Genomic DNA, 25,513 nt, shown 5'->3' on the forward strand with positions numbered 1-25,513 from the left:
GGAATGTCAATTGGTCGCATGCGAGTTGACCCGTTGGTAATTGAAATAAGAATAGGCAAATGGTCGCTACCGTGAGGATCGAGGATTACCTTCCATGTGCAATCCAACCGTAGCGACGTCGAACATAAAGAGAGATCCAAAGCGCTTGGGCGCGCTGGAGGTTTCGGGACACGTGTCATTTCACCGTTGTTTAGAATAGTCACATCGAAGTTATCGCAAAGGTTATAGATTAAAGAGGAGCGGTTATCATTAGAAGGGGAACCCCAAGCCACGCCATGAGAGTTGAAGTCTCTCAGATCAAACGTGGCGAGGGAAGAAGTTCTATTAAATCAAAGAGCAGCCGTTGCCCAACCTATGCTCTAGGAGGAATATATATTGAGGCAATACAAAGCTCTTTACCTTGTATTGACATTTGACATGCGACAGCTTCGATGCCTGGAATCGAGGGGAGGTTAATACGATAGAAAGAATAGCACTTTTTAATCCCTAGAAGTACTCCTCCGTAAGGGGTGTCTCGATCAAGGCGAATAATATTAAAATCATGGAAGTTTAGATCAGTATTCGAAGTAAGCCAAGTTTCACAAAGGGAAAATGCATCGCATTTGTTTTTATTTATCAGAACTTTAAACGAATCAATTTTTGGTAAAATACTTCTACAATTCCACTGTAAGACAGAGATAGAATCCTTCACGTAAGCAGATGAATTAGGCATCGAAAGATACGATCGCTGCAAGGAGGGGCCATTGGGCAGTCAACTGCTTCAAAAATGTTCTAACTGTTGGGAGGAATGCTGTAAGAAAATCTTTTATTGGATCGGGTACATTGAAAGTTTTAAAAAATCCAGTCCACAATGTCAGAAAAATTCACCAGTCCAGCACTTGATTTTTCAACTGGATGTGCAGAGGGAACAACTGGGGTTTTAGATGTTCCAGGAAGTGCTGGGAACTCCTTCTGGGATTTTAAATTTGCAAGCCCAGGAGGGGTTTACTTCGGTTTTTCCGCTGCACTTTTAGGTTTGTTTGTACCATGCATTTCACTTTGGGAAATCTTAGAACCTTTTCGGGGAATTTGAGGAGAGGAAATATTTTTCCTCTTTCTAGACTCCCCAGGATTGGCATAAGATGTTCCCGCTGGTGAATCGTCAGAATCGGTTTCATCAGAGGACAAAAGAACAAAGGGGTTTGATGTTATGGGACACGTGGTAGCGGTCTTCTTCAGCATGTCAGCGTATGAATGCTTTGAACGCTCTTTGAGAGACCGTTTTATTTTATCCCTGCGCTGCATGTACACCGCACATGTCGAGAGCTCATGCAGATTTTCCCCGCAGTGAATACACTTTACAGCGTTAACACTGCAAGAATCTTCCGCATGAGTCTCCCCACACTTGCCACAACGTGCCTTATTGCAGCAGTAGGCGGCTGTATGGCCTAACTGCTTGCAATAAGTGCAGTTCATGACGCGGGGCACGTATAGCCTCACAGGGAGATGAGGGAGTGCAGACCCGGCGAACGTAACTCGAAACGAGTCTGACGGAGTGTAAACTTTTTTGTCACCGACGATCGATACCGACCGCAATTGCTTGCAGTCGAGCACCTTCACATCGGGACATGTGTTGTTCTTAAAGCACCCTTTAGCACTTTCCAATATACACTCGACGGACAGACTCGAATCGATCACGACACCGTCGATCTCCACATCTCTAGCGGGTACATTGACACGGTATTTCCGTGTAAAAAGCTCGGAGCAAGCTATATCGTTGGCCTCTTTAAGGTCATTGACCACGACACGGAGCTTGTTCGGCCTGATTTTTAAAATTTCAGTCACAGCTTAAGTGTGACGTCAGGTCTTTTGAAATCTGTAGAATGTTTAAAGATTTCGATTTCGGCCCCGCTTTAGGCCTGAGGTAAACTGCCACCGGAAGAGTTGATCCATCTGGATACAATCTGACACGTGGGGGAGCTGAGGAATTAATATTAGGAGGGGGGGCAGGAGGGACAGGGTCGAGGGGATTCGAGGATGGAGGTGCGGGAGATGGGGGATCTACATCCATCGCGCTAAACCTAGTGCGCCGATGGGACAGACAAGAAGCCCGTACCTTCCTTTCTTTTTCTCCTTCGTGTTGGAGTGCACTGCACTCACCACTAAATCGTTCGACAGCAGGCAGCTACAAAGCGACACAGTAACACAAAGGCACTTGACCTTGAGTGCGACACAGCAATCTAGACAAAAGACACCGGGACCGGTCAAAAAATGCCACCACTTGCACACACGTATTGAAATTTATCGGAGCGATTTCGAAGCACAACCGATGCTGATGCGTATTCGGCACAGAATGATGGTTTCGAACTTTGTCAATGCTCATTCTACAAATTTCGCCATTCACACAATTGTAGTGCGAAATTCGAGCAAAAGTTTGAAAAGATTTCGCGTCAACTTGAGCAGATATTGGCACCACCCTATCAAAACTCAATGAAACTTTGTATGTTTGTTACTACCCTAAGCATCTTTGCATGTTTTTAGAGATAAGGAAAGTTGAATGTGAGAAAGTGATAATATGACCTTTAGAAAGTGTTTAAAATTTTATAGAAAAATACTGACAGAATAGAATTAGAGATCATACATCATAAAATAATCATTCAAAAAGTATGTTGTTTTAAAAAAATCGGATTCAGTTCACACCATCAAATCACATTTACAACTGATTTAAAGCTGAACTACAATTGATGCGGCCATTTTTCAATTTTGTCTCCACTATACGTTTTGCTGCCAAACGAATATTCAACACTGTTGTTTCTTTTATACGCTGAAAAAAAAAGCTGGTTATAAACCCCAAGTAACACATGTAACATCTTTTACGAAAAAATTGAAAGGAAAAAGTTATAAATAAGTCATAAATAAGTTACAGGAAAACATTGGGTTTTAATTCACTCGCAATGATGTTTTAAATCGCCATGATGTTTTAAATCGAAATAACAAGCTGAAGTTGTAAATACATTACGAATTGCTGTAAAAACTGATTTATAACATGTTTATAACTAGTTTTTTTTCTTGAGAATGCAAGAGAGATAACAGTGGTGAATATGTGTTTGACAGCAAAACGTATAGTGGAGACAAAATTTAAAAATGGCCGCAAAAGTTGTAGTTCAGTTTTAAATCAGTTGTAAATGTGATTTTATGGTGTGAACTATTTCTTCTTCATCAAATATAGTGCAGATCAAAAATACTGTTATAATATTCAAAATTATATAAAAAATTTGAACACCCAGGGAATTTATGTTTGATTTAACATAAAAAATAAATTTGACAGTAAATTATAATCAATAAATTTATCATTAAATTTACTTAAAACAAGAAAATCGTTTGATCTGATCGGCCATGATTTGTTTCAATTCTCTTGTTTGTCTTGCTCAACGATCTTCGGTTTAATTATTATTACTTTGATCATCGTTAATAACCTCAGATCAATGTTTGAATATTTCTGTTTCACTTAAGTTTCAAAATATATTACTTAATGCGTGGTTTAGTTAGGAGAATTTTTATTTTATTTTCTCTACTACAATAATCAAGATAGTGACGGCGATTTTTTTATAGATTGTAGTAGCTTTATATAGCCTTGCTTAATTGGTTTCACCATCATCTGTTACTTTTTTCTTTATTTCTAATTTCAAAAAAAAAAAAAAAATACGATATTGATTACTATCATATTGTGGTATTTTCGAAGCGCGTAAATTTTAACGAAGTACAAGGAAAATATTCACGACAAATCTGAAATCGCACGTAGTTTTATTGTATTCAATCACTATAACAACACCCAATCTATCAATGAATTGTCTTGATAATTTCTCAAATGAAGAGCCATGATTATTTTCGTGGGTCATCTGTTTTGTATGTATTAGAAACAATCATCAGCGAGTGAAATTTCAACTCATTTGTGCAATTTGTTTATGATTAATAACAGGCCACCATTTGTTGGTACTGGAAATGTAAGAGTGGTGGTTATAGTCGTTATAAAGTTGTTTTATATGAGTCGTGTGAACAATTCATTTGAAGTTGAATATATGTTTTATATTGGCTCCGCACCTTGCGCTTTTTGAGTTGTTAACAAGTTGTATATAAGTTTATACGTTATTGTTATAGTGACGAGATTTGTTATATATCAATTACCCAAACTTATTAAAGACTAACCGTGTTACTTGGGACATGTTATAAATCAGTACAACTTCAACTAATCTGTCCGATTTAAAACATCATTCAGCTTTGAAACATAAATGCGATTGAATTAAAACTTAATGTTTTCCTAGTAACTTATTTATGACTTATTCATAACTTTTTCCTTTCATTTTTTTCGAAAAAGATGATGCAGGTGTTACTAAGGTCTAGGTATCAACAGAATATTCTCAAGGCAGTCGTCGCTTGTAACAGTAGCTACGTATGAAACCACAAGGAAAATACTACATCATAAACATATTATATTTTTTTCTTATCGATAAATTCCGTATTATACATACTGCTACACTGTACAGATCCCTCCCCTTTCTCTCTCTCTCTCACACACACACATACACACGCACACATACACACACATTGTTTGTATTGTTACCATACCATATATTTCAATGTTCCTATCGTCTCCATAAATGGACAAAAATGGTCAAAACATTGAATAAAAACTCAAACTCATTTTATTCAAGAATTCCCCGATAGAATATTTTAAAACCACTTTCATTTGAAAGCTTAGACCCTCAACTACCTTTTGGCGAAGAAAAACCCGAGGTGCATTAAAGATGCATAATATTCCGTTTCTGACACGGCGTGACCTGGTTACTTCTGATTTATCGGTAATCAGGTTCTCTTTCCTGTCGTTGCACATGACAGGGACAGGCACGTTTCGGTTCCCGATTTCGGTAATCTTTGTAGAAGCTACTCGTGTCATACCTGGAGAAGCAGCCCTCCGACTCCGCATAAGCACGCTCGCAATACTGACGTTTCTCCCGGCGGTGGGGTCTCTTTTCAGCGATTGTAGCTGCTCGATATCTCCCTACGCTCTGACGTGTCACAGCCGTAGCCAACATGTTACATCTACCGTGGTTCTCATCCGTCGCTTATTGGCGTTCCAATAAGTCAAACCACTCGTTGGGTGTGGTTATCGCAGCTGTACCCAACACTTCTCGCGGTGTAGTGCTGATCGTACTGTGGATATGTCTCCACTGTGCATTCAGGTCTCCTCCAACTTGCTCATAGATCTGCTCATCAACTTTCTGCGAGTACTCTGTAGCAACTCCTCCAGTTTATACTAGTTGGATGTTTTTTTTTTTTTTTTTTTTTTTTTTTTTAAGGGGGGATTTGTTAGTAGCTTAAGTATTTATGATAAATATTAGTAAATAATGAGTATGTGTGTCCAATCACAAATGGTGACTTCTCAACACTGTTAGAAATTTGTAATTTTAATTGTTAGGATTTGTTTGCTTTCGCAATTAGGACTTATCATTCGTAGGGATTTAAACCTACTTGTCGGAAAAGGGGAAGTAAACTTACAACTAACTTAATTGCTAACTTATTGGCTATAAAGAGAGCTTATCGTAGCAATTGAGGATTGCAACGATTTTTGTCGAAAATTGTTAATAATTTTATTTGACATAGCTTCTAATGGTTCAACACCAGTAAGTCTATGTAATTCGAGTGTACCAAACCAAGGAGGACGCTTCAAAATCATTTTCAGAATTTTATTCTGAATCCTTTGGAGCGTTTTCTTCCTTGTTGAACAGCAACTTGACCAGATCGGTACAGCATAAAGCATTGCTGGTCTAAAAATTTGTTTGTAAATCAAAAGTTTGTTCTTTAAACAAAGTTTAGAATTCCTGTTAATGAGAGGATATAAACATCTCGTATATTTGATGCACTTGGCTTGTATACTCTCAATGTGCTCTTTGAAAATAAGTTTTTTATCATAAATTAGTCCCAAGTACTTAACCTTGTCGGACCAACTTAAAATAACCCCATTCATCTTGACAACGTGATTATTGTTTGGCTTGAGGAAAGAAGCCCTAGGCTTATGCGGAAAAATTATCATTTGAGTTTTAGAAGCATTGGGAGAGATTTTCCACTTTTGCAAGTAGGAAGAAAAAATATCTAAACTTTTCTGCAATCGACTGCATATGACACGAAGACTTTTCCTTTTACGGAAATGCTTGTGTCATCGCAGAACAATGACTTTGTGCATCTTGGAGGCAAATCAGGAAGATCTGAAGTGAATATGTTGTACAGGACTGGACCCAAGACTGAACCTTGAGGTACACCTGCTCTGACAGGAAATCTATCAGATTTTGAATTCTGATAGACAACCTGCAGAGTTCGATCAGTAAGATAATTTTTTAAAATTTTGATTAGGAAAATTGGAAAATTAAAAGTTTGCAATTTCGCAATCAAACCTTTATGCCAAACACTGTCGAATGCTTTTTCTATGTCTAAAAGAGCAGCTCCAGTGGAATAACCTTCAGATTTGTTAGCTCGTATCATATTAGTAACTCTGAGCAATTGATGAGTTGTGGAATGCCCATGGCAAAATCCAAACTGTTCATTTGCAAAAATTGAATTTTCGTTGATGTGTGACATCATTCTGTTAAGAATAATTCTCTCAAACAGTTTACTTATTGAAGAAAGCAAACTGATTGGTCGATAACTTGAAACTTCAGCTGGGTTCTTATCCGGTTTTAAAATGGGAGTAATTTTTGCATTTTTCCATAATTTGGGAAAATATGCAATTTTGAAGCAGCAATTGAAAATTTTCACTAAAAATTCCATTGTGCTCTCAGGGAGATGTTTGATTAGTATATTAAAGATTCCATCGTCACCAGGTGCTTTCATATTTTTGAAATTTTTAATAATTGATTTAATCTCATTCAAGTTAGTTTCAATTATTTCTGCAGGTAAAAAATTCTGGGAAGAAATTAAATCAAATTGACGTGTGACTTCATTTTCAATTGGACTCACAAAATTCAAATTTGAGTTATGAACACTCTCAAACTGCTGAGCAAGTCTTTGAGCCTTTTGTTCATTGGATACAAGAAAACGTTCACCATCTTTAAAAACTGGAATAGGCTTTGAAGGTTTCTTAAGAATCTTCGACAGCTTCCAAAATGGTTTTGAATATGGTTTCAATTTTTCAACTTTAGTTTCAAAATTTTGATTTCTCAGAAGAGTAAATCTATGTTTAATCTCTTTCTGTAAATCTTTATAAATAGTTTTAAAAACAGGGTCACGAGAACGTTGATATTGACGTCTGCGGACATTTTTCAAACGAATTAGAAGTTGAAGATTTTCGTCAATTATTGATGAATCAAATTTCACTTGAGCCTTTGGAACAGAATAATTCCTGGCATCAACAATTGCATATTTTAATGCTTCCAAAGCGGAATCAATATTCACTTCGTTTTGCAAATCAAGCTCATTATTGAAATTTCTCTCAATATGAGTTTTGTATCTTTCCCAATTAGCCTTGTTATAATTAAAAACAGAGCTCATAGGGTTTAAAACTGATTCATGTGATAAAGAAAAAGTTATTAGAAGATGGTCAGAATCAAAGTCAGCATGTGTGATCAAATCACTACATACATGACTTTGATCTGTTAGCACCAAATCAATTGTTGAAGGGTTTCTTACAGAAGAAAAGCATGTAGGACTATTCGGAGACAAAATAGAATAGTATCCTGAAGAACAATCATTGAATAAAATTTTGCCATTGGAATTACTTTGAGAATTATTCCATGAACGATGTTTAGCGTTAAAATCGCCGATTATGAAAAATTTCGAACGATTTCTGGTGAGTTTTTGTAAATCACCTTTAAAAGAATTTTTGAGCTCGCGTGTGCATTGAAATGGTAAATATGCTGCGGCAATAAATAAAATCCCAAGTTCAGTTTGAACTTCAATTCCCAAAGTTTCAATAACTTTCGTCTCAAGATGGGGAAGAGCACGATGTTTGATTCGGCGATGAATAACAATTGCAACTCCACCGCCGGAACCCTGAATCCTATCATATCTATGAACCACGTAATTGGGATCATATTTTAATTTAATGTTAGGTTTCAAAAATGTTTCAGTAATAATTGCAATATGCACATTATTTACTGTTAAAAAATTAAAAAGCTCATTCTCATTGGCCTTCAATGAGCGAGCATTCCAATTTAATATTTTAATTGTTTTATTTAAAATCATTGCTAAATTTTAAATTAGAAACAATTTTAATAGTAAAATTTGTGCCTATTTGAATGGCTTCAAACATTGATTTTGCCTGCAACATGGCGTTCATAAGATCGAACATTGCCTGTTGCAAAAAAGAAAGTTTACCTGCCGTAATAGGCCCCAGGCAGTTGACATTAGAAAAAATATTTTCGGCAGCAATATTAGCTGGAGTAATAGGTGTACAATTATTTTCTAGCGTGTTTTGCTTACCCATATTAACGGTCATTTTCGAACTACCAACACTAGGTGGTATAATGTTCGAACTACCTGTAACCTGTGCATAAGTTAAACGGGTATGCAAAGGAGTAGGTAAACTATGCGTCACTGGTACGCTTGGAGAATTTTGTTTTGAAGTTGGTTTTAATTGAGAAATTAAATTTTGTTTACCTTGCCTTGCCTTTTTTTTTTTTTTTAAAGGTGGCGGGGAAATCTGCAAACAGACACCTGAGAAGAGAACTCAGGGTGTGGGGATGAGACTAGGGGAGAGATGCTGGGGTAGTTACACTCGCCCAGACACCTACTGATCCCTGTCCCGACCCACTAAAACCCCTCCAGTCTCCAGCCCTGGTCTTCCCGGAACGACGGTTAAGTATTACGTCGGGGAGTGGCTTTTGTGCGTGATGCACCCTCTTTACTTTTATAACCTCCTAGCTAACTACCTGGAGACTGGTAATTAGCTACCACTGGCGTGTTGGTGGTTGACCCGCCCCACACGTTGCAGCTCCAGAACAATCTGAGAGGCGGCCGCACAGACCGCGTTCCAGATGTCCGGGTCGTCGCACATCCTCCGGACTAGATTGTCCGCTGCCAGGCCCGCTCACAGCCATCATGTTGCTCCTCGCTCTTGCGAAACGGGGGCATACGAAGAAGACATGCTCAGCAGTCTCCTCCTCCTCCACGCACTCGGGACACATGGGGGACACCGCGTATCCGAACCTGTGCAGATATTGCCTGAAACAACCATGGCCTGACAGGATTTGTGTCAGGTGGAAGTTCACTTCACCATGTCGTCTCCCGACCCAGCCGGATATCTCCGGTATGAGTCGGTGCGTCCATCTGCCCTTTGTGGAGTTGGACCATTCCCGCTGCCAGCGGAGCATCGAGAATGACCTTCTGGTACCTCGTATGCCCCTTGTGTCACGTTGGTTGAAACACTCTCTGTCCTCCTTGATGGCGATGCTGATAGGCATCATGCCGGACAAGACACAGATTGCATCGTATGACACCGTACGATACGCACTCGCAACTCTCAGGCACATGAGCCTGTAGGTACTTTCCAGTTTACCACGGTAACTGTTAGTACCTAGCGCTCTGGACCACACTGGCCCACCATACCTAAGTATGGACGAAACCACGCTGGCAAGAAGTTTTCGCTTGCTGCCATAAACCGCTGAGCTATTGGACATCATACGAGATAGTGCTGCAATAGCCGATGAGGCCCTCTTACAGGCATAGTCGACGTGACTCCCGAACGTGAGCTTGTCGTCCACCATAACCCCCAAGAGCTTCAGGGATCGCTTCGAGGTGATGGTGCAGTCTCCGACTCTGACCACCGTCTGTTGCTCCGATTTACGGTTGTTCACAACCGTGACCTCCGTCTTATGATGCGCGAGCTCCAGTTTCCTGGAGCGCATCCAGTCCTCGACCTTGCGTATACAGTGCGCGGCCGTCAACTCGACCTCCTCGATAGACTCGCCGTAAACCTCCAGCGTTATGTCGTCTGCAAAGCCGACGATCACAACCCCTACAGGGAACTTGAGTTTCAACACTCCGTCATACATGACATTCCATAACACCGGGCCCAGGATAGAACCTTGCGGAACTCCTGCGGTAATTGGGACGCACTTCTGACCCTCCTCCGTGTCGTAAACAAGTACTCGATTCTGGAAATAATTTTCCAGAATCTTGTACAGCGACACCGGTACATGGATGCTCCTGAGCGCGAGCGCTATGGAGTCCCAACTGGCACTATTGAACGCATTCTTCACGTCGAGCGTGACGATTGCGCAGTAGCGTATTCCCCTTCTCTTGCGCTGGATTGCTACCTCCGCCGTCTTGATGACGGAAGAGATTGCGTCCAGCGTGGACCTGCCCTTCCGGAAGCCGAACTGGTTACTTGCCAGAACGTGTACACCCTCCGTGTACCTCACCAGTCTGTTGAGGATGATCCTCTCAAGCACCTTGCCCGCGGTGTCCAGCAGGCAGATAGGCCTATATGCCGATGGGTCCCCTGGCGGTTTCCCAGCCTTCGGCAATAAGACCAGTCTCTGCCGCTTCCACCTGTCCGGAAAGAGACAGTCATCCAGGCACCTCTGCATGACTGCCCTGAACAGCCAGGGGGCCGTTTTTATCGCCAGCCTGATCGCCAGGTTAGGGATACCATCCGGTCCCGGTGCCTTGCTCACCTTTAGGGATTTGGCGATCACGATGAGTTCCTCGTTCGTAACCCTTGCCTCCTCCCCTGCCTCGACACGGCTGTCGTCGCTCACGGATTGGATGCTCGGCAGGTTGGCCGACCATCTCTGGTCTATGTCTGAGATACTGGAACGTCGGACGTGAGACTCGACTGCCGGAGGCCAAGGACTTGGCTCGTGGCGTGGAAAGAGTCCCTCGATGATACGCTCCAGCATCGCTGGTGATCGCTCTGCAGGCGCCAGCGCGCCTTTAGTCTTGGCCATTACGATCCTGTAGGCGTCACCCCACGGATTTGTATTGGCACTCGCACATAGCCTATCGAAGCAGGCCCTCTTGCTGGCCTTTATCGCACTCTTTAGCATCGATCTTGCCGAACTGAATGCTGCGCGGCGCTCTGTCCTCTCTTCTTCGTTTCGCGCACGCTGCATCCTCCGTCTTGCCTTAACAATTGCTAAACGGACTGGGCATTGATAAAAATTTGACATATGGTTGCCGTTACAATTCGCACAGCGAAAATTTTTACTCTCTTTCACAGGACATGTGTCCTTTTTGTGAGAAGAGTCTCCACAATTAAGACATTTTTGGTCCATGTTACAGAATTTGGAACCATGGCCATAACGTTGGCAAGTACGGCATTGGGTGATATGCTTTTCACCTCCGCCATACTTCCTATAAATTTCCCACTTTACACGCACATTATACAAAGCATGTGCTTTTTCAAAAAATTTCAAGTTGTTAACCTCATTGCGGTTAAAATGAATTAAATAATTAACAAGGGAAATTCCAGTTCTCTAACTGTTTTCGCCTCGTGATTTTTGTTTCATTAGAATTACTTGGGTAGGGGCTATGCCAAGTAATTCTGTTAAAGTAAGTTTGATCTCATCAACGGTTTGATCGTTGGTGAGACCTTTCAAGACAACCTTGAACGGCTTGGCGTTCTTGGTGTCATATGTAAAAAATTTGTACATCTTGTCAGTTAAATACTGAACAAGACGATCACGACCCTTTACTGAGTCGGCTAATAAGCGACATTCACCTCTACGGCCAATTTGATAGGTAACTTTAACGTCAGAAACAAACGTTGAAAGTTCCCTTTTGAATATATTAAATTCAGAAGAAATAGTTACCACAATAGGTGGAACTTTCTCCTTTTTTAAAGATTTTATATTTTGTATAGTTTCATTATTGGTAACTTCCATTTCACCAGCTTCATGCTCAAGCAAAATATCAAAAGGATTGTCACTACAGACACTCGAAGTGTCAGAAAGAGATGCCTCTCTTTTCCTCCCCGCAGCGATGCGAGGTTTCTTTTTCCGTCCAGCCATTTCAGGTGATACGAAAAAAGTTAAAACAAATGTTAAATTCAAAAGTAGGTAGTCTTGAGAAAGACTGATGGTAAATAACTTTCAGGTAGTCTTTAAAAGACACACTGACAAAACACAAACTTTGAAGCTATAGGCAGTCAAAGACCAGTCCACAAGCAACCGAAAAAACGTCTGATCTGTAGAACAGTTCAAGACGCACTGACTAGTTGGATGTTCATTATTATTTCGACTGTTCGTAGTAGCTTAGATTCGATATGCGACCTTACTAAAGCTGCGATACCTAGCCTTGCGACGGGACTGTCGTCTTAGATATAGTTGGCAATGCACCGCATTTCATACTTTAGACGCCCGATCCGGGTTAGATGCTGTTGTACGCCCCCCTACCACGGTGAGACAGCCGTGTATGACCCCCCTTAATAGTCAGCTACGACCAAAGTTTCCACCGGGGGTTGGTTACCCGATCTTCGCTAAGGTCACTCGTATTCTAGTCTGCACTTCCCAGAGGTTGGTTGCTGAACAGAGATGGATGTCCACAATAGGGTCTTTTTTCACAAAGAAAACCTTTGTTCTGATTCCATTTCGCATCAATAGAATTTGTGAATTGTCGTTTCATGATAGCAGAAATCACAAATTGGTAACGAGTTCAGGAAAGGGGTTCACAATTCGAACAGTCAATCTTCAAGCTGTTACTAAACAAAAAATGGACATTGAGTTTATTGATATATAAATCTTCGGAAACCAGTGAAAGACTGCTTAAAATGAATCATTTTTGTATTTACTTCGAGTATATTTTACAGTTTACTAAACACACTTCTGGTAATCAAAACAAAATAGTTTCGTTTCATATATTTTTTCAAAATGATATAAATCAAAGTACATACAATGTTTTATTTTTGTAAATCTCGTGCGGTACAGCGCGCGCTCGGCAGCAGATCCTTCCCGGTTTCCGACTAATATACGCACCTATATTAGCTGTCTCCCTGCGACGAAGGATCCGCTGCTGGGGCTTTTCGCCTGCTGATAGTAACAAGTAGTATTTATAAATCAAACCATTTTTCACATTGATAACATAACAACATTTTTCTCTAGCTAATATGCGTGAGTGTGTATAAATTGTTGGGTAGTTCTTTTAATTCTCGCTATCTAGTAGGAATATCTCGGGGGTTAGACCAGCAAACCGTCTTTGGGATATGCTGTCCGTTCGATTTGTTTTGTGTAAAACTCTTTCGTTTTTTTTTATTTGTTTACAGTTTCGCTTTTGCTGTCTACGTTTTTGTTTTGACCGTTCTCTTCTTGTATCACAGTTATATGAAACAAATCGTATTCGTGTGAGTCAGTTTTGTGCGATTCCATTGGTTGGCGTTTTTCGGTTTAGGATAACATTTACATACATAGTCAAACCAAACACTCGAAAATCGCAACTTGTATATAAAATAATTGAAGTCAACATATCCGGCTAATCAGTTTCGTCTCATTTGAGCTAAAGTTAGATATATCGGTTGTGAGGACAGTTTGAGCGTCCTTGAATGTACAGCTTTCATTTACGTAGTAATATAAGTTATCTTGAGCTAGTTTTAAACAGGAAATATGTCGAACATTTACGAGAACAGGTTTTTCGCGTTGAACCACAGTTTGAAGAAGTACTCTCTTCTTCGGAGCAGCTTGTGCCTGGCGTAGCTGTGAATGTCCGCAGTCATGTTGTGTTCCCTTAGCCAGGACGAGGTATTCGTGCCGGTGGGTTCCGAGAAGTCACGTGTCGTTTCATCGTGAATGTCTTCGGGGACTGCGAATGATTTGTTAAATAGTATAACTTTTTCAAAGTTTTTAAGTAGCAAGAGCTCACCTTCACCCGGTTGGACCTTGTAGGGTTCGTCCGACTCCAGCGGGTCACTGCAACCGACTTCATTACGGGCCATTATTCGAATCAAATACTCCTCGTCTTCCCCAAGATCTTTGATGTTGAACGATTGGCAATCCGCGTCCACGCGACCAACCTCCATCCACATCGTTTTCTTGATGTTTCGAATGGCGATGTTGTACCCTTCCAATGGCGCACCTCCATCGGACTCGGGAATACCCCATTCGGCAATGTTGATGTTCGGTCCCAGATAGCGTATCTCAAGGGGTCCAGTGGGTGGTGAAGGTACAGCTGTAGGAGAGGGAAAATTATAAACATTTCGAGAAAAGTTAGTTAAACTTGTCAAGAAAAAAGTTCTTTGTTACAGATAACATCTATTGGAAGAAGAATCTTACTGGCATGTGATTTCAATGTCACAGTTTCCGAGGTTGCGGGTGAACTTAGACCGATCGCATTCTCGGCGGATACTCGGAATAGCAGTTCAGACTTTTCTTTGAGATTGTCGACGCAGTAGCTGAGACTGCTGGCGTCCAGGGTTTTGATCTTGGTCCACTGCTGGGCAGTGGAAAGCCGTTTTTCGACCACGTAGCCGGTAACTTCCGAGCCACCGTTCGTTTCCGGCTGCAGCCATTCGAGCTTCACGCTCTTGCTGGTCACGTTGACGATACGCAAGTTGCGTGGCGCCGACGGAGGTGCTATTGGGAGTGTGTGCGTGTGCAAATGTATGAGTGAGTTAATCAAAATTGGTTCATCGGTGGTTCTAGATTGCAGAGCGCGCAGAGCTGCTAGTCAGCTTGGATTGTGAAATGTTAAGAGTGGGAATATTTTTGAATAAAATGCTGTAATAAAGATGTTGTGAATGGTGACCGTAAGAGAAGTCTTTGAATGGCTCAACATGACGACAGTTTAGTTTAGCACGTAGGGACTCAAGCGTTAGTAGCATTGGATAGTTGTAGGCTGAACACTTACTGATTTCTTTGCCGGCGACAATCGATTCCTCCGTCAGTAGTGGCTCGCTGGTTCCGATTTTGTTCTTCGCGGCGATCCTGAAATCGTATGCCCGATTTGCACTCAGGTTTTCAATGAGCAGAGAAGTTTCGCTGGCACTGGTGCTTCCGATGACTTTCCACACCTTCTTTTTAGACTCCTTAATTTCCACTATGTACTCGAGAATCTTGCTGCCACCGTTGTGCTCCGACTGTTGCCACATCAGCGTAAACGAATTGGTCGTCATTCCTGACGTTTCGATGGGGCCTCGGGGTGGTGAAGGAGCATTTTGCACCTGTTTAACAGTGACGGTGGCGCTCTCCAATGGTTCAGAGCAACCAATCGGATTTTGGGCAATAACACGGAAATGATATTGAGTCGAGTCCAGCAGCTTCTGGATGCAATAGGAACTGATGTTCTTCTGAACATCTGCGACCTTAATCCATGCATTCTTGTTGGTGTCATCGCACTTCTCAATCGAGTACTGTGAGATCTCCAGGCCGCCATCGTCCGCTGGAGGTTTCCATTCGATGACTACAGCTTCGGGGTTGAGTTCTTTCACGACAATAGGTCCTTCCGGTTTGCTGGGTTTATCGATTACCTTCAACTGTAGCTCTACGCTAGCCGACCCAGCAGAATTGCTTGCTTCGACCAGGTATTTTCCGCTGTCCGATCGGTCTAAGCTTGCGATGACGATCGTGGAGCTTTTGGCAGTGGTTGTAATGGTGTGTTCTGCAGTAGACTTGATTATCTCATCTTCACGATACCAGGTGATTTCGGGTACTGGGTAACCATCGAAGTTGGCAACCACGGTCCATTCGTCTCCAACGCGTAGCTTCTGTACGATTTGTTTCTTCTCGACAGTGACAGTAGGCTTTTCTTCGATCACCACTTTGCAACTGCTCTCAACGCTACCGACTTCGTTCGTCGCTTTGCAAACGTAAGTGGCACTGATTTCTGTGGTCGTTTTGCTGATAACGTATTTAGCGGCACCATTTTCGTAGGTCATGGTCTTCTCCTCCAGTACCTTTCCATTGTGGTACCAAGTGATGTCCGGTGTGGGGACACCATTCACGATACAGGTCAGGGTTACGGTTTGGTTCAGTCCGATGTGTATGTCCTTCAGATGTTCGCTAACCACAGGTGCTTCTTTCTGAATGGGAGCAGCGATTTTGTAGTAGGGCGAGTTGGGTGACGCAGGGCCTTTGCCCATTTCGTTCATCGCTGTAACACGGAATGTGTATTCGGAATTCTTCGTTAGTTTGGTAACCGTAGTCGTCGTTTCGGTGATGCTGGTTATCTCTGTCCATCTACAAAAAAATATTAAAATATTAGTGAAAACTGTGAACAATAATTCAAGAAAGCTTACTTTTTCTTATTCTTCTCCTGGAACTCCAGAATGTATTCGGTGATTGTACTGTTTCCGTTATCTTCAGGTGACTTCCAGAACAGGGTGATGGAGTCGTCGGTAATTCGTGTTGCTTCCGGTGCTTCAGGGGCACCCGGTAATCCTGTAGTGAAAAAAAAAAACACTCGCTTGAATCATTTCTCTATAACTAAATCAGAGAACACTTACTCTTCACAATAAGCGTAAAGGAGGCACTTGCGTCGCCACATTCGTTCGCAAATCGCACGGTGTAATCGCCGGCATCCGTTTCGACAACCCGCTTGATCGTCAAACTGGCAGTTTCTTCGGTAACCTTGGGTACAAATCGTGGCGATGGAATAATTAGCTTTTCATTAACATACCAGTCAGCATCGGGCTTCGGTGTTGCGTTGAACTTAACGTTGAAAGTAACATCCTCTTCCTTGCGGATGGTAAACACGCGCGAGCCATCGTCGAAGATGGTAGGTGCAACCTTGATGATCTCCACCTTCAGTGTGGACGAGGTCTTCACATTGGCGATTGTGCATGTGTACTCCGCTTCGTCTTCCTCGTTTACGTTCCTAACGACAAGCTTCCGAATGATTTTGTCGCTAACCAATTCGTATTTACTGGACGCTTTAATTTGCTTGCTGTTCTTGTACCAGGTCACTTCTGCAGATTCGGAAAGTTCGACGACGAAGACGGCATCGGTATCCTTGGTCGTGATGGTAACATCCGGTAACCGCTTGACGAAGTCAACTAGCGGTTTTTCGACCTTCAAGCGGGCGGTGGATAGTTGATCCCCAACGACGCACCTATAAACCCCGGCATCTTCGTCGACGGTTTTAGTGATCTTGAGGGTTTGTCGCTTACCGTCTATCGTCAATTGATAGTGACCATTGAACGACAGTTCCGTGTCGTTTCGATACCACCGTACCAACGCATCCCCTTTCGTTAATTCGATCTCGAAGATAGCATTCTCTCCTCGAGCAACAGTTACGTCTCTCAGCGGAGTTATGATTTCCGGTGGAAGCTCAATAACGATCACCTCTGCTGAGCACTCTTGATCGGCCAAAGTGCAAGTGTACTCGCCCTCATCGTGTACAGAGGTACTTCGCACCAACAGGGTTCGAGATTTTCCTTTCTTGCTGAACTCGTATTTGTTCGTTTTCTCCTCAATCTTTTTGCCCTCCTTGTACCACACAACATCAGCCGTTTCTGAAGTAATTTCCACTTCCAGAATAGCATCCTGCTTCTCCTTCGTTTCGACATCTTCAAGCTTACGCAAGAACTCCGGCTTGGCTTCCAGTACCTTCAAGCTGCATTCCGTAACTTGATCCTTCACCGTGCACTTGTACGTACCGCTGTCTTTGATGGTTGGGTTTTTGATAACCACCTTGTGAACCTTACCTTCCTGAGCGATTACACGATGATCCATACCGCTCATCTCTTTTCCGTTGTGGAACCATTTCGTTGACACGGTATGCGATGTTTCGCACTCCATCGTGACCGATTTACTCTCCTCTACGGTGATGCTCTTCTTCAGTTTCTTTACGAACGTAACCTTATCGACTTCGACCGTTACGCGGGCACCATGAGAAGCTTTACCGACCGTGTTGGAAGCGATGCACTTGTAGTTGCCTGAATCTTGCTCGGAATCGGCATTTGCGATCGTTAACTCAATGTTCTGACCATCGTATGCCTGTTTGACCTTCTTCGACGGTAACAGGGTGTTGTTGTTGCGTAGCCAGAGAATCTCCGGCACTGGGTTTCCGGAAACCTTAGCGGGAAGCTTAATGGTGCTACCCTGGAGAACACTTTGCTCCTCAAATCGCTCCAAAAACAGTGGGGCTTGTGGATTACCTACGTTGGACTCGTCAACTGTTAGGAACGCGGTAGTCTCTACCGTGCCTGCGGGATTCTTAGCTTTGACCGTGTATTCACCGGCATTCTCGTGAGTTGGTGATAGTAGCGTGACGCTGTACAAGTTCTTGTCAACTTGAGTGGGTACCTTGAGAACCTCTCCGTTTTTGAACCATTTGACCTCGGGTGTTGGATTGCCAACAATTTGCGTGGTTAGCATGACGGTTTCTCCTTGGCGAATACTCATACTCTTGAGCGGTTCTAGAACTTGTGGGGGCTCTTGGACACCGGTCTTTACCTTAACAGTTATATCCAATGACGATTCACCTTCACGATTACGGGCAACAACTTGGTACGAACCTTCTTGATACTTCTCGATGTTCTTAATCTGGACAACTGTGCAATACATGTGCATATCAGATTCAACTACTACCTGGATGTTGTCCTTGTTGGTGATTTCCACTCCGTTGTAGAACCATTGAATATCCGGTTCAGGAACAGCAACCAATCGACATTCGAGCAAGACGTTCGAACCGGCATCGACATATTGAGCTTTAGGCTTGCGCGAGAAGGTCGGTGGAATACCTTCCAAAATGTCGGCCAGCGATGATTCACGGGACATGCTCTTACGCGAGAGTGTAGCCAACTCTGAGCCGAGGTCAGACGTGAAGGAATCCACGGTCAGCTCAGTAGAGCTAGCAGCAAAACCTGCAATGTTTTTGGCAACACAAGTGAACATTCCAGTATCCTCGGGGAATACTTCACGTATGATAAGCGTGGCCACATTGTCATCATCGTAGTAGATATGGAAGTCTTGAGATGACTTGATAACCGCTGTTTGCCGGAACCAGGTGATCTGCGGCCGTGGGTAACCTTCCACTTTGCACTCGAACTGCACGGTATAGTTATCCTGTGTGGTTATAGGCTGCAACTTTTTAACGATCTTCGGAGCTTGTGGCTTCTCATTAGGTCCTGGCGCTTCGAATATCGGCAGTTTGTCAATCTTCTCGTTCAGAGTTTTCTGCACGTACTGCGGATAAGTTACAGCGTCCATTAGCAAGTCACGACGTACAAAGCCACGTTCTTCGCACCACGAACGCTTGACATACCACCACTCGGGATTACTGCGGTCTGAAATTCACAATAAGTTCATCAGTTTCTTTTAAGTAAAACAGTTAACTAAAAACCTACCGATGACGTAGAGTTTTTCACCTTCCACCAAATGGAGAGCTTCTTCGTTTTCTGCTTCCACCGATTGGATGCAATACATCTCGCTGGCATCCTCTGTAAACAACAGAAAATAAATCAATATGTACTGCAATTGTCATTAGCGGTTGACTTACCTTCCCGAACAATTTTAAGAGAAGCAGTTTCTGCAAAATTTTAGTTTTGGAATGGATAAAGAAAAAATAAACATTAGAAAATGTTCCATCGATACTTCAAGCTGCGACACTGTAAAAAATCGAACTCGTTTTTTGGTAGTATAGTCTGGAAAACTGTGAAATGTTATTTTTGGAGCTATAGATAGAATCAAAAGAGTACAGAGTAAGTGAAAGAGAACAAACGCATTCAAAATCAGAGAGAAGAAATGAAACCGTTAGACTAACGTAACCGACCGTTTCAGAGTGGTTTGCTGTCCGCAGTTGAACCGGTAAAATATAGCTCGGCAACGTTAGACTACTTAAAAGAAGGAGTAAAGTTGTGTCAGTTGGAGGAAAAATCGGAAAGAAATTAGCAACGGAAGAGTTGACGATATTTACAGTAGTGCAAACCATCAGGAGGAGCGTGGTAGCTGATCGGAAGGAAATATGTTTTCGTGGTCCTTCTGATTATTTGCTTAAAAGAATTGTTCTGCTATAAAATATTAGATTTGCCCATATTTACAGCGCTCGGTGGAAAGCTGAAAGAATTTTGGGGACAGATATAGAAGAGTGGAAAGTGAGCAAACTTCGCAGAGGTTGCGGACACCTTGATGTTCCGGTTATGTCGTTCCAGCATTCAGCAATGTTGAAGCGTTTTTGTTTTAATATGCTCAAGTTTTGATTTGTTTTTTTTTTGTGTTGGTAAGTATTGAATTGTTTAAAAAAAATGCATTAAAAATAAAGTGATAGATCGGAGAGTATCGTGTGTTAATCTGTTTAAACCAAAAACTCCTTGAAAATCTGTTATTGGCAAAAAGAACATCAGGCCAGATGCTAGAAAAAAATATTGAAATTCGATAAAAACCTTCGGAGTACGTTGGCAAAGACTTCTTTTGTTGTTTCAGTGTGAATGATTCTTCTTCGTGTGTGACTTGTTGTTTTCGTTGGTGAAGATCAAGGGAAATCTCCTCCTCGTGTTGTACGATGAGACCCTCAAGCTTTTGACGGCGTTTGCGAAGCTCCAGGACTACATTTTCAGTGATTTCGTCGTACCTATCATACTCGTCGCTAACCTCACTATCGTCGTAAATGACTTCGTACACCACTTCATCATCCTCGTTCACTTCTTTGATGATGGTGATGTGTGCTTCCCCAGTTTCTTCCCCATAGCTGTACGGAGCTGGCAATTTGACCCGTCCTGTCATAGAAATTTCCTCCCTAGCGTACGAGTCCAGCTGTATCTTGAACTCCTGTTCAATATCCTCGATGTGTTTTGTTCGTTTCGGCTGGAAGGTAACCGTCTCTGGTTCAACATCTTTGAAGACTGGTCGAGGTTGACGAATCTTTTTGATCTTCTTGATTCTCACTTCTTCTTCGTCCAGAACTTCCCTGCGGAATGCCGGTTTTGGACGAGGCCGTTGCTTCCGAATGACCACATGTTCCGTGATTTCTTCCTTTGCCGGTTCAACTTCCTTCTCCTTGGTAATCGTGAGTGACGCTGCAACATCCTCCGGTTTTTCTGGTTCGGGCTTCGGCTTTTTCGGTACTTTGAAGGTAGCTTTAGCTTCCTCTGGCTCTGGTGCTAGTTCTGGCTTTTTGCGAAGCTTCAAGCTTTGTGTGACTTCTTCCTCCTCTTCTTGTACTGTAGGTTTTGGTTTACGTTTTGCCACTACTACGTCCTGTACCGTCTCTTTAGGTTTTTTCGGCAACTCAAGGTCCACCTTTTCATATTTCTCCAGCTCAGTCTTTGGTACATCCACCTCCAGCAACTTTTTAGTGATTTCGTCCACGTCATCCTCCTTCTTCTTCTTAACCACTTTTTTCTTCGGTTTTTCCACCTTCTGAACAGGTTCTGGAATTTCTTCTTCCTGCGGTATCTCCCTGACAATCTCCAGTGATGCCTCAGCTTCGTCAGTAACATATTCTTGGGGCTTAGCCTTGAGTCGTATAACTTCTTCTACGTCTTCAACCTCCTCGGGTTTCGGAGCGGCTGGCTTGAGAATAACAACTTCTTCGACGGCAGTTTCGTCAACCACTTTTGGTTTCTCTTTTCTCAGCGTGACTGTTGCGTCCTGTACCACTTCTTCCGGTTCCGGTTTCTTCTTGGGCTTCAGTTTGAAGGCAACTTCTGTTTCTTCAATTGTTTCAACCTGTGGCTTCACGCTTGGCTTTCTAGGTTTAAGCTGTACTACTTCTTCTACTTCGACAGTAGATGTGGTCGCTTGCTGTGGCTTTGGTTGCTCGACCACCTTAACTTTTTCCCTCTTGCGAAGCTCAACATCGATCTTCTCGTACTGTTCCAGCTCAGTTTTTTCGATTTCCAAATTTAATAGCCTCTGCAACTCAGCGTCATCTTCCAAGCTGGCCTTTTTCTTTTTCACAACCACCTTCTTTTTCGGTTTTGCTTTGGGCTTCTCTTCCTCCACCGTGACAGGCTGCGGAACTGGTTTTAGTGAAACCTTACGCAGTATTTCAACCGGAGCGCTGTCTACGATTGGTTCAATTGGTACAGATTCGATTGGTGTAGGTATTTCTTCGGACGGAATCTCTATTACGGCATCCTCAATCAACGGTTGTGCATCGGAAATTTCTTCCTCAATGGGTTGAATCGGAACCACATCTTCTGGAACGACGAACTCATCCACCGGTTCTTCAATCAATGGTTCAATCGTTGGGATTTCTTCCCTCTGTATTGTGATCTCATCAGCCTCTTCTATGACTGGTTCGATAGTAACCGGTTCAGAACGTTCGACCTCAATTTTAATAATTCTTTCTACTGAGACAGTTTCTTCTGGCTTTTGCGGAGTCGGTTTCAGTGTAATCTGTTCTTCGACTTCTTGTGGCTGCTCTGGCAAACGGGGTTTCTTTGTGATCTTGAAATCGACCTCAACCTCCTCTTCAACTGGTTCGGATACCTTCGGTTTAGGTTTGGGTTTAACCACAACCTCTTCGGGAACTTCTTCCACCACCGGTTTTGCGGGTTTGACCTCTATCGGCTCTGGCTCTACCTGCTTTGGTTTTTTCGTAATATCTAGCTCTACCTTCTCATACTTTTCCAGTTCAGTTTTCTCGATTTCCAGATTGAGCAGTTTTTGCAGCTGTTCATCATCTTCGATGGATGCTTTCTTGGGTTTTTTGATAACTGTCTTTTTACCTTTCTTTTCCTCGGGCTTCTTCTGTTCAGGTTCAGGCTGGACTGGAATAGCTGGTTTGTCTTCCTCTACTGGGACATCCTGTTTTATTTCGATTGGAGCTTCCTCGCTCACGCTAACCAATTCTGGTTTCACCAAACTTGGTAGAGCTTCCTCCAGAAGTGGTTTCTCTTGAATTTGTTCCTTAGTTTCCTGTTCGGAGACTGGAGCCTGCGCAACAATCTCTGCCTTCCTTACAATTGGCTCTGGTTTAGGTATTTCTTTCACTTTAGCCTCTTCAGGTTGTGGTGCTTCAATTGGTTTGACTTCCGGAGTTACCTTAACCTTCTGACGTGGTTCAAGATCAACTTTCTCATACGTCTCGAGTGCAGTCTTTTCAACTTCCAAATTCAAAAGACGTTCCAACTCGTCGTCCTCCTCCGGTTTGGCTTTTGGTTTTTTAATCTTTTTAACCTTCTTCTTGTCCTCCTTTATTTCCAATACCTCAGGTTGGGAAATCTGTGGTTCCTGCAGTTTCTCCACTTCGACCTCGGTTGGTTTCTCTGGAACAGCAAACTTTTCGGGTAGTTCTTCCGTAATCTCTTCAACCGGTTTTGGTACAACCATCTCCAGTGGTGTTTCGATTGGCAATACTTTAGGCTTTTTAACTTCCTGCACAGGTAGTGGCTCTTCAATTTTCGGTTGCTCCTTAGGAAGTGGTATCTCTGTTATGAGTTCTTCTTCTTTGGGAGTTTCCGGAAGGATTTCTTCAACCGGAACTGGAACCTCGGGTTCCTTCGGTATCTTTTTCTTTTTCTTCTTTATTGTGATTTCAGCTTCGGGTTCCTCCGGATAGTCTTTCGGTTTTGGTAATGCCATTTCTCGATCAGCATCGCGCTCTGGCAATTCTTTCTCTGGGAATGGCTTCTTGAATGGTTTGAGTTTGATCTCTTCTGGCACTTCCTCCGTTTTTTTACCTACCGGGATACGGAATTTCACTTCCGGTTCTGGTTCTGCTTCGGGAAGCTTTCCTTTGCCAGGTATAATTTTATGTTCCGGTTCTTCTGGAGTTTCCGGTTTTTTAGGTTCCTTGGGTATTTTTGGTTTCTCGGGTTTCTCGACTGGTTTCTTCTTTGGTTCAGCTGGCGGTTTTTCGTACGGTTCGAGCTCAGTTTCGACGTCTGGTATTTCGGTGGGTGTGAAAGTAGGCTTCTCTACGTGTTTCTGTTTCTTCACCTCCTCTACAACAGTTGGTTTTTCTTCTTTCTTTTTCTTCGGTTTTTCTTCTACCTGTTCCTCTTCTTTCGGCCTCACTGGTGTTTTCTTCAATTTAACCTCTTCAGTTTCGTCTTCGTCCTTCTTTAGCTTACCCTTACCTAACACTAGTGTTCTATCTTCTGTTTCTTCTACGGGTTTTTCTTTCACCTGTCGCTGATATTTGGGTTTTTCTTCTTCGACTTCTTCTTTGACTACTGGTTCTTTTTCGTACTTCTCGATGTCAAGTGTTTCGAGTTCCGGTTTTTCTTTCTTAATTACCTTAACCTTCTTGATTTTCTTAATCCAATGCTCTTCGTCCTCTTCTTCGGTCCTGGTAAGCTCGCCAACGCCACGCTTGGTCTTCAGGTCGACGATCTTTGGCTTTTGAGCCTCCGGTGGATACTCGACCTGTTCAATCCTACTCTTAAGCAAAACTTTCGGAACAGTGACCTCTTCGATTTCTTTCTTCTCTGGCAGTACAGTTTTACGCAGTTTTACTGTCTGTGGTTCTGGTGTGTCTGTGATTTCAAGTTTGATGGGTTTTTGTTCTTTTCGTTCTATCTTGATAGGTTCTAATTTGACAGGCTCACCCTTTTCTGGCTTCAACTTCTCCCTGGCTTCAAGTTCGGTTTTTTCGTATACTTCCAGCTGGGTTTTCTCTATCTCCAAATTCAGCAGACGTTGTAGTTCTTCGTCATCTTCTACGGACTGTTTCACCTTCTTGACTTTCGTGATTTTTTTTGTCTTTTTGGTAGGTTCAGGTGCAACTTGTACGGCAACTTCCGGGGCAACCATAGCTTGATCGGCTGGGGCAGCTAAGATTTCTTCGCTCGGAGCGATTTGTATTTGCTCGGGAGCTAAGGGTGCAACCGCTTCAGTCTCTTCGGGTTTTTGATCGATCGAACTTTCTGCTGGAGCTGCAGCAATAATAGGTTTGGGAGCGATCTTTGGTTTTTCCGTTACTCGATCTAGTATATCTATGGGAGCAGCAAATTCTTCATCTAACGATAGGGAAGTGACCGTATCGGCTTCCTCTGCTAAAATGTCTACCTGACCTTCAACTGGAGCCGCTTCCAGAAGCGGTTTGGTGACCATTGGCATCTCGGTTACCTGGCTCAGGATGTCTGTCGGAGCAACAAATTCCTCTTTAAGGGACAGCGAAGAGACTGTGTCGACTTCTTCTGCAGAGATATCTATATGTTCCTCAATGGGAGCTGCCTCCAACAGTGGCTTAGCCTGAACTTGTGGAATTTCAGTAGCTTGGCGAAGGACGTCGGTTGCGGCAAGCTGAACTCCATCGAATTTCACTGTCGCAGTTTCGTCGATTTCTTCCAATGTCTGCTCGAATATTTCTTCCTTAGGAGCTGCCTCCAGAAGTGGCTTGCTAACAACTGGCTTTTCAGTTGCTTTCTTAGGGGTTTCTTCAACAGAAGCTTGCACTTCATCTCCTGAAATTAAATTTACTTCGGATACTTCCTCTGCAGGTTGGTATAGAGTTTCTTCCCGTGGTGCAGCTTCCAGCAATGGTTTTCGTCTAACCACTGGGCTCTCGGCAGCTCGCTGTTGAATCTCCACTGGTGCTAGCTCCTCCGCTGCGGGTGCCTCTGTGAACAGCTCCTTCGTCTCATGCTCCTCCTCCCTGATTTCGATGGTATCTGCGCCTGTTTGTAAATAATAGAACAGATTACTTTCCAGTCTGGAATATGGAG

At 42.8% G+C, this 25,513-nt stretch overlaps 1 protein-coding gene across 1 annotated transcript in view; it reads right to left on the reverse strand.

Annotated features, from left to right (window-relative positions):
* Window positions 1–12,734: 12,734 nt before the first annotated feature.
* The window catches only part of LOC129721455 (titin-like), a 46,526-nt gene continuing 33,747 nt past the window's right edge, over window positions 12,735–25,513 (reverse strand). Inside the window, exons 10-18 of the mRNA XM_055674012.1 lie at window positions 20,282–25,465; window positions 19,399–19,428; window positions 19,247–19,339; window positions 16,403–19,186; window positions 16,196–16,337; window positions 14,809–16,136; window positions 14,235–14,534; window positions 13,825–14,130; window positions 12,735–13,764 (exon numbers count right to left, since the gene is read on the reverse strand). Coding sequence (XP_055529987.1) covers window positions 13,580–13,764; window positions 13,825–14,130; window positions 14,235–14,534; window positions 14,809–16,136; window positions 16,196–16,337; window positions 16,403–19,186; window positions 19,247–19,339; window positions 19,399–19,428; window positions 20,282–25,465 — 10,352 coding nt within the window. The 3' untranslated portion in view covers window positions 12,735–13,579. The remainder of the gene's footprint in view (window positions 13,765–13,824; window positions 14,131–14,234; window positions 14,535–14,808; window positions 16,137–16,195; window positions 16,338–16,402; window positions 19,187–19,246; window positions 19,340–19,398; window positions 19,429–20,281; window positions 25,466–25,513) is intronic.

This window comes from Wyeomyia smithii, chromosome 2 (assembly GCF_029784165.1).
Source record: "Wyeomyia smithii strain HCP4-BCI-WySm-NY-G18 chromosome 2, ASM2978416v1, whole genome shotgun sequence".
Lineage (NCBI taxonomy): Eukaryota > Metazoa > Arthropoda > Insecta > Diptera > Culicidae > Wyeomyia > Wyeomyia smithii.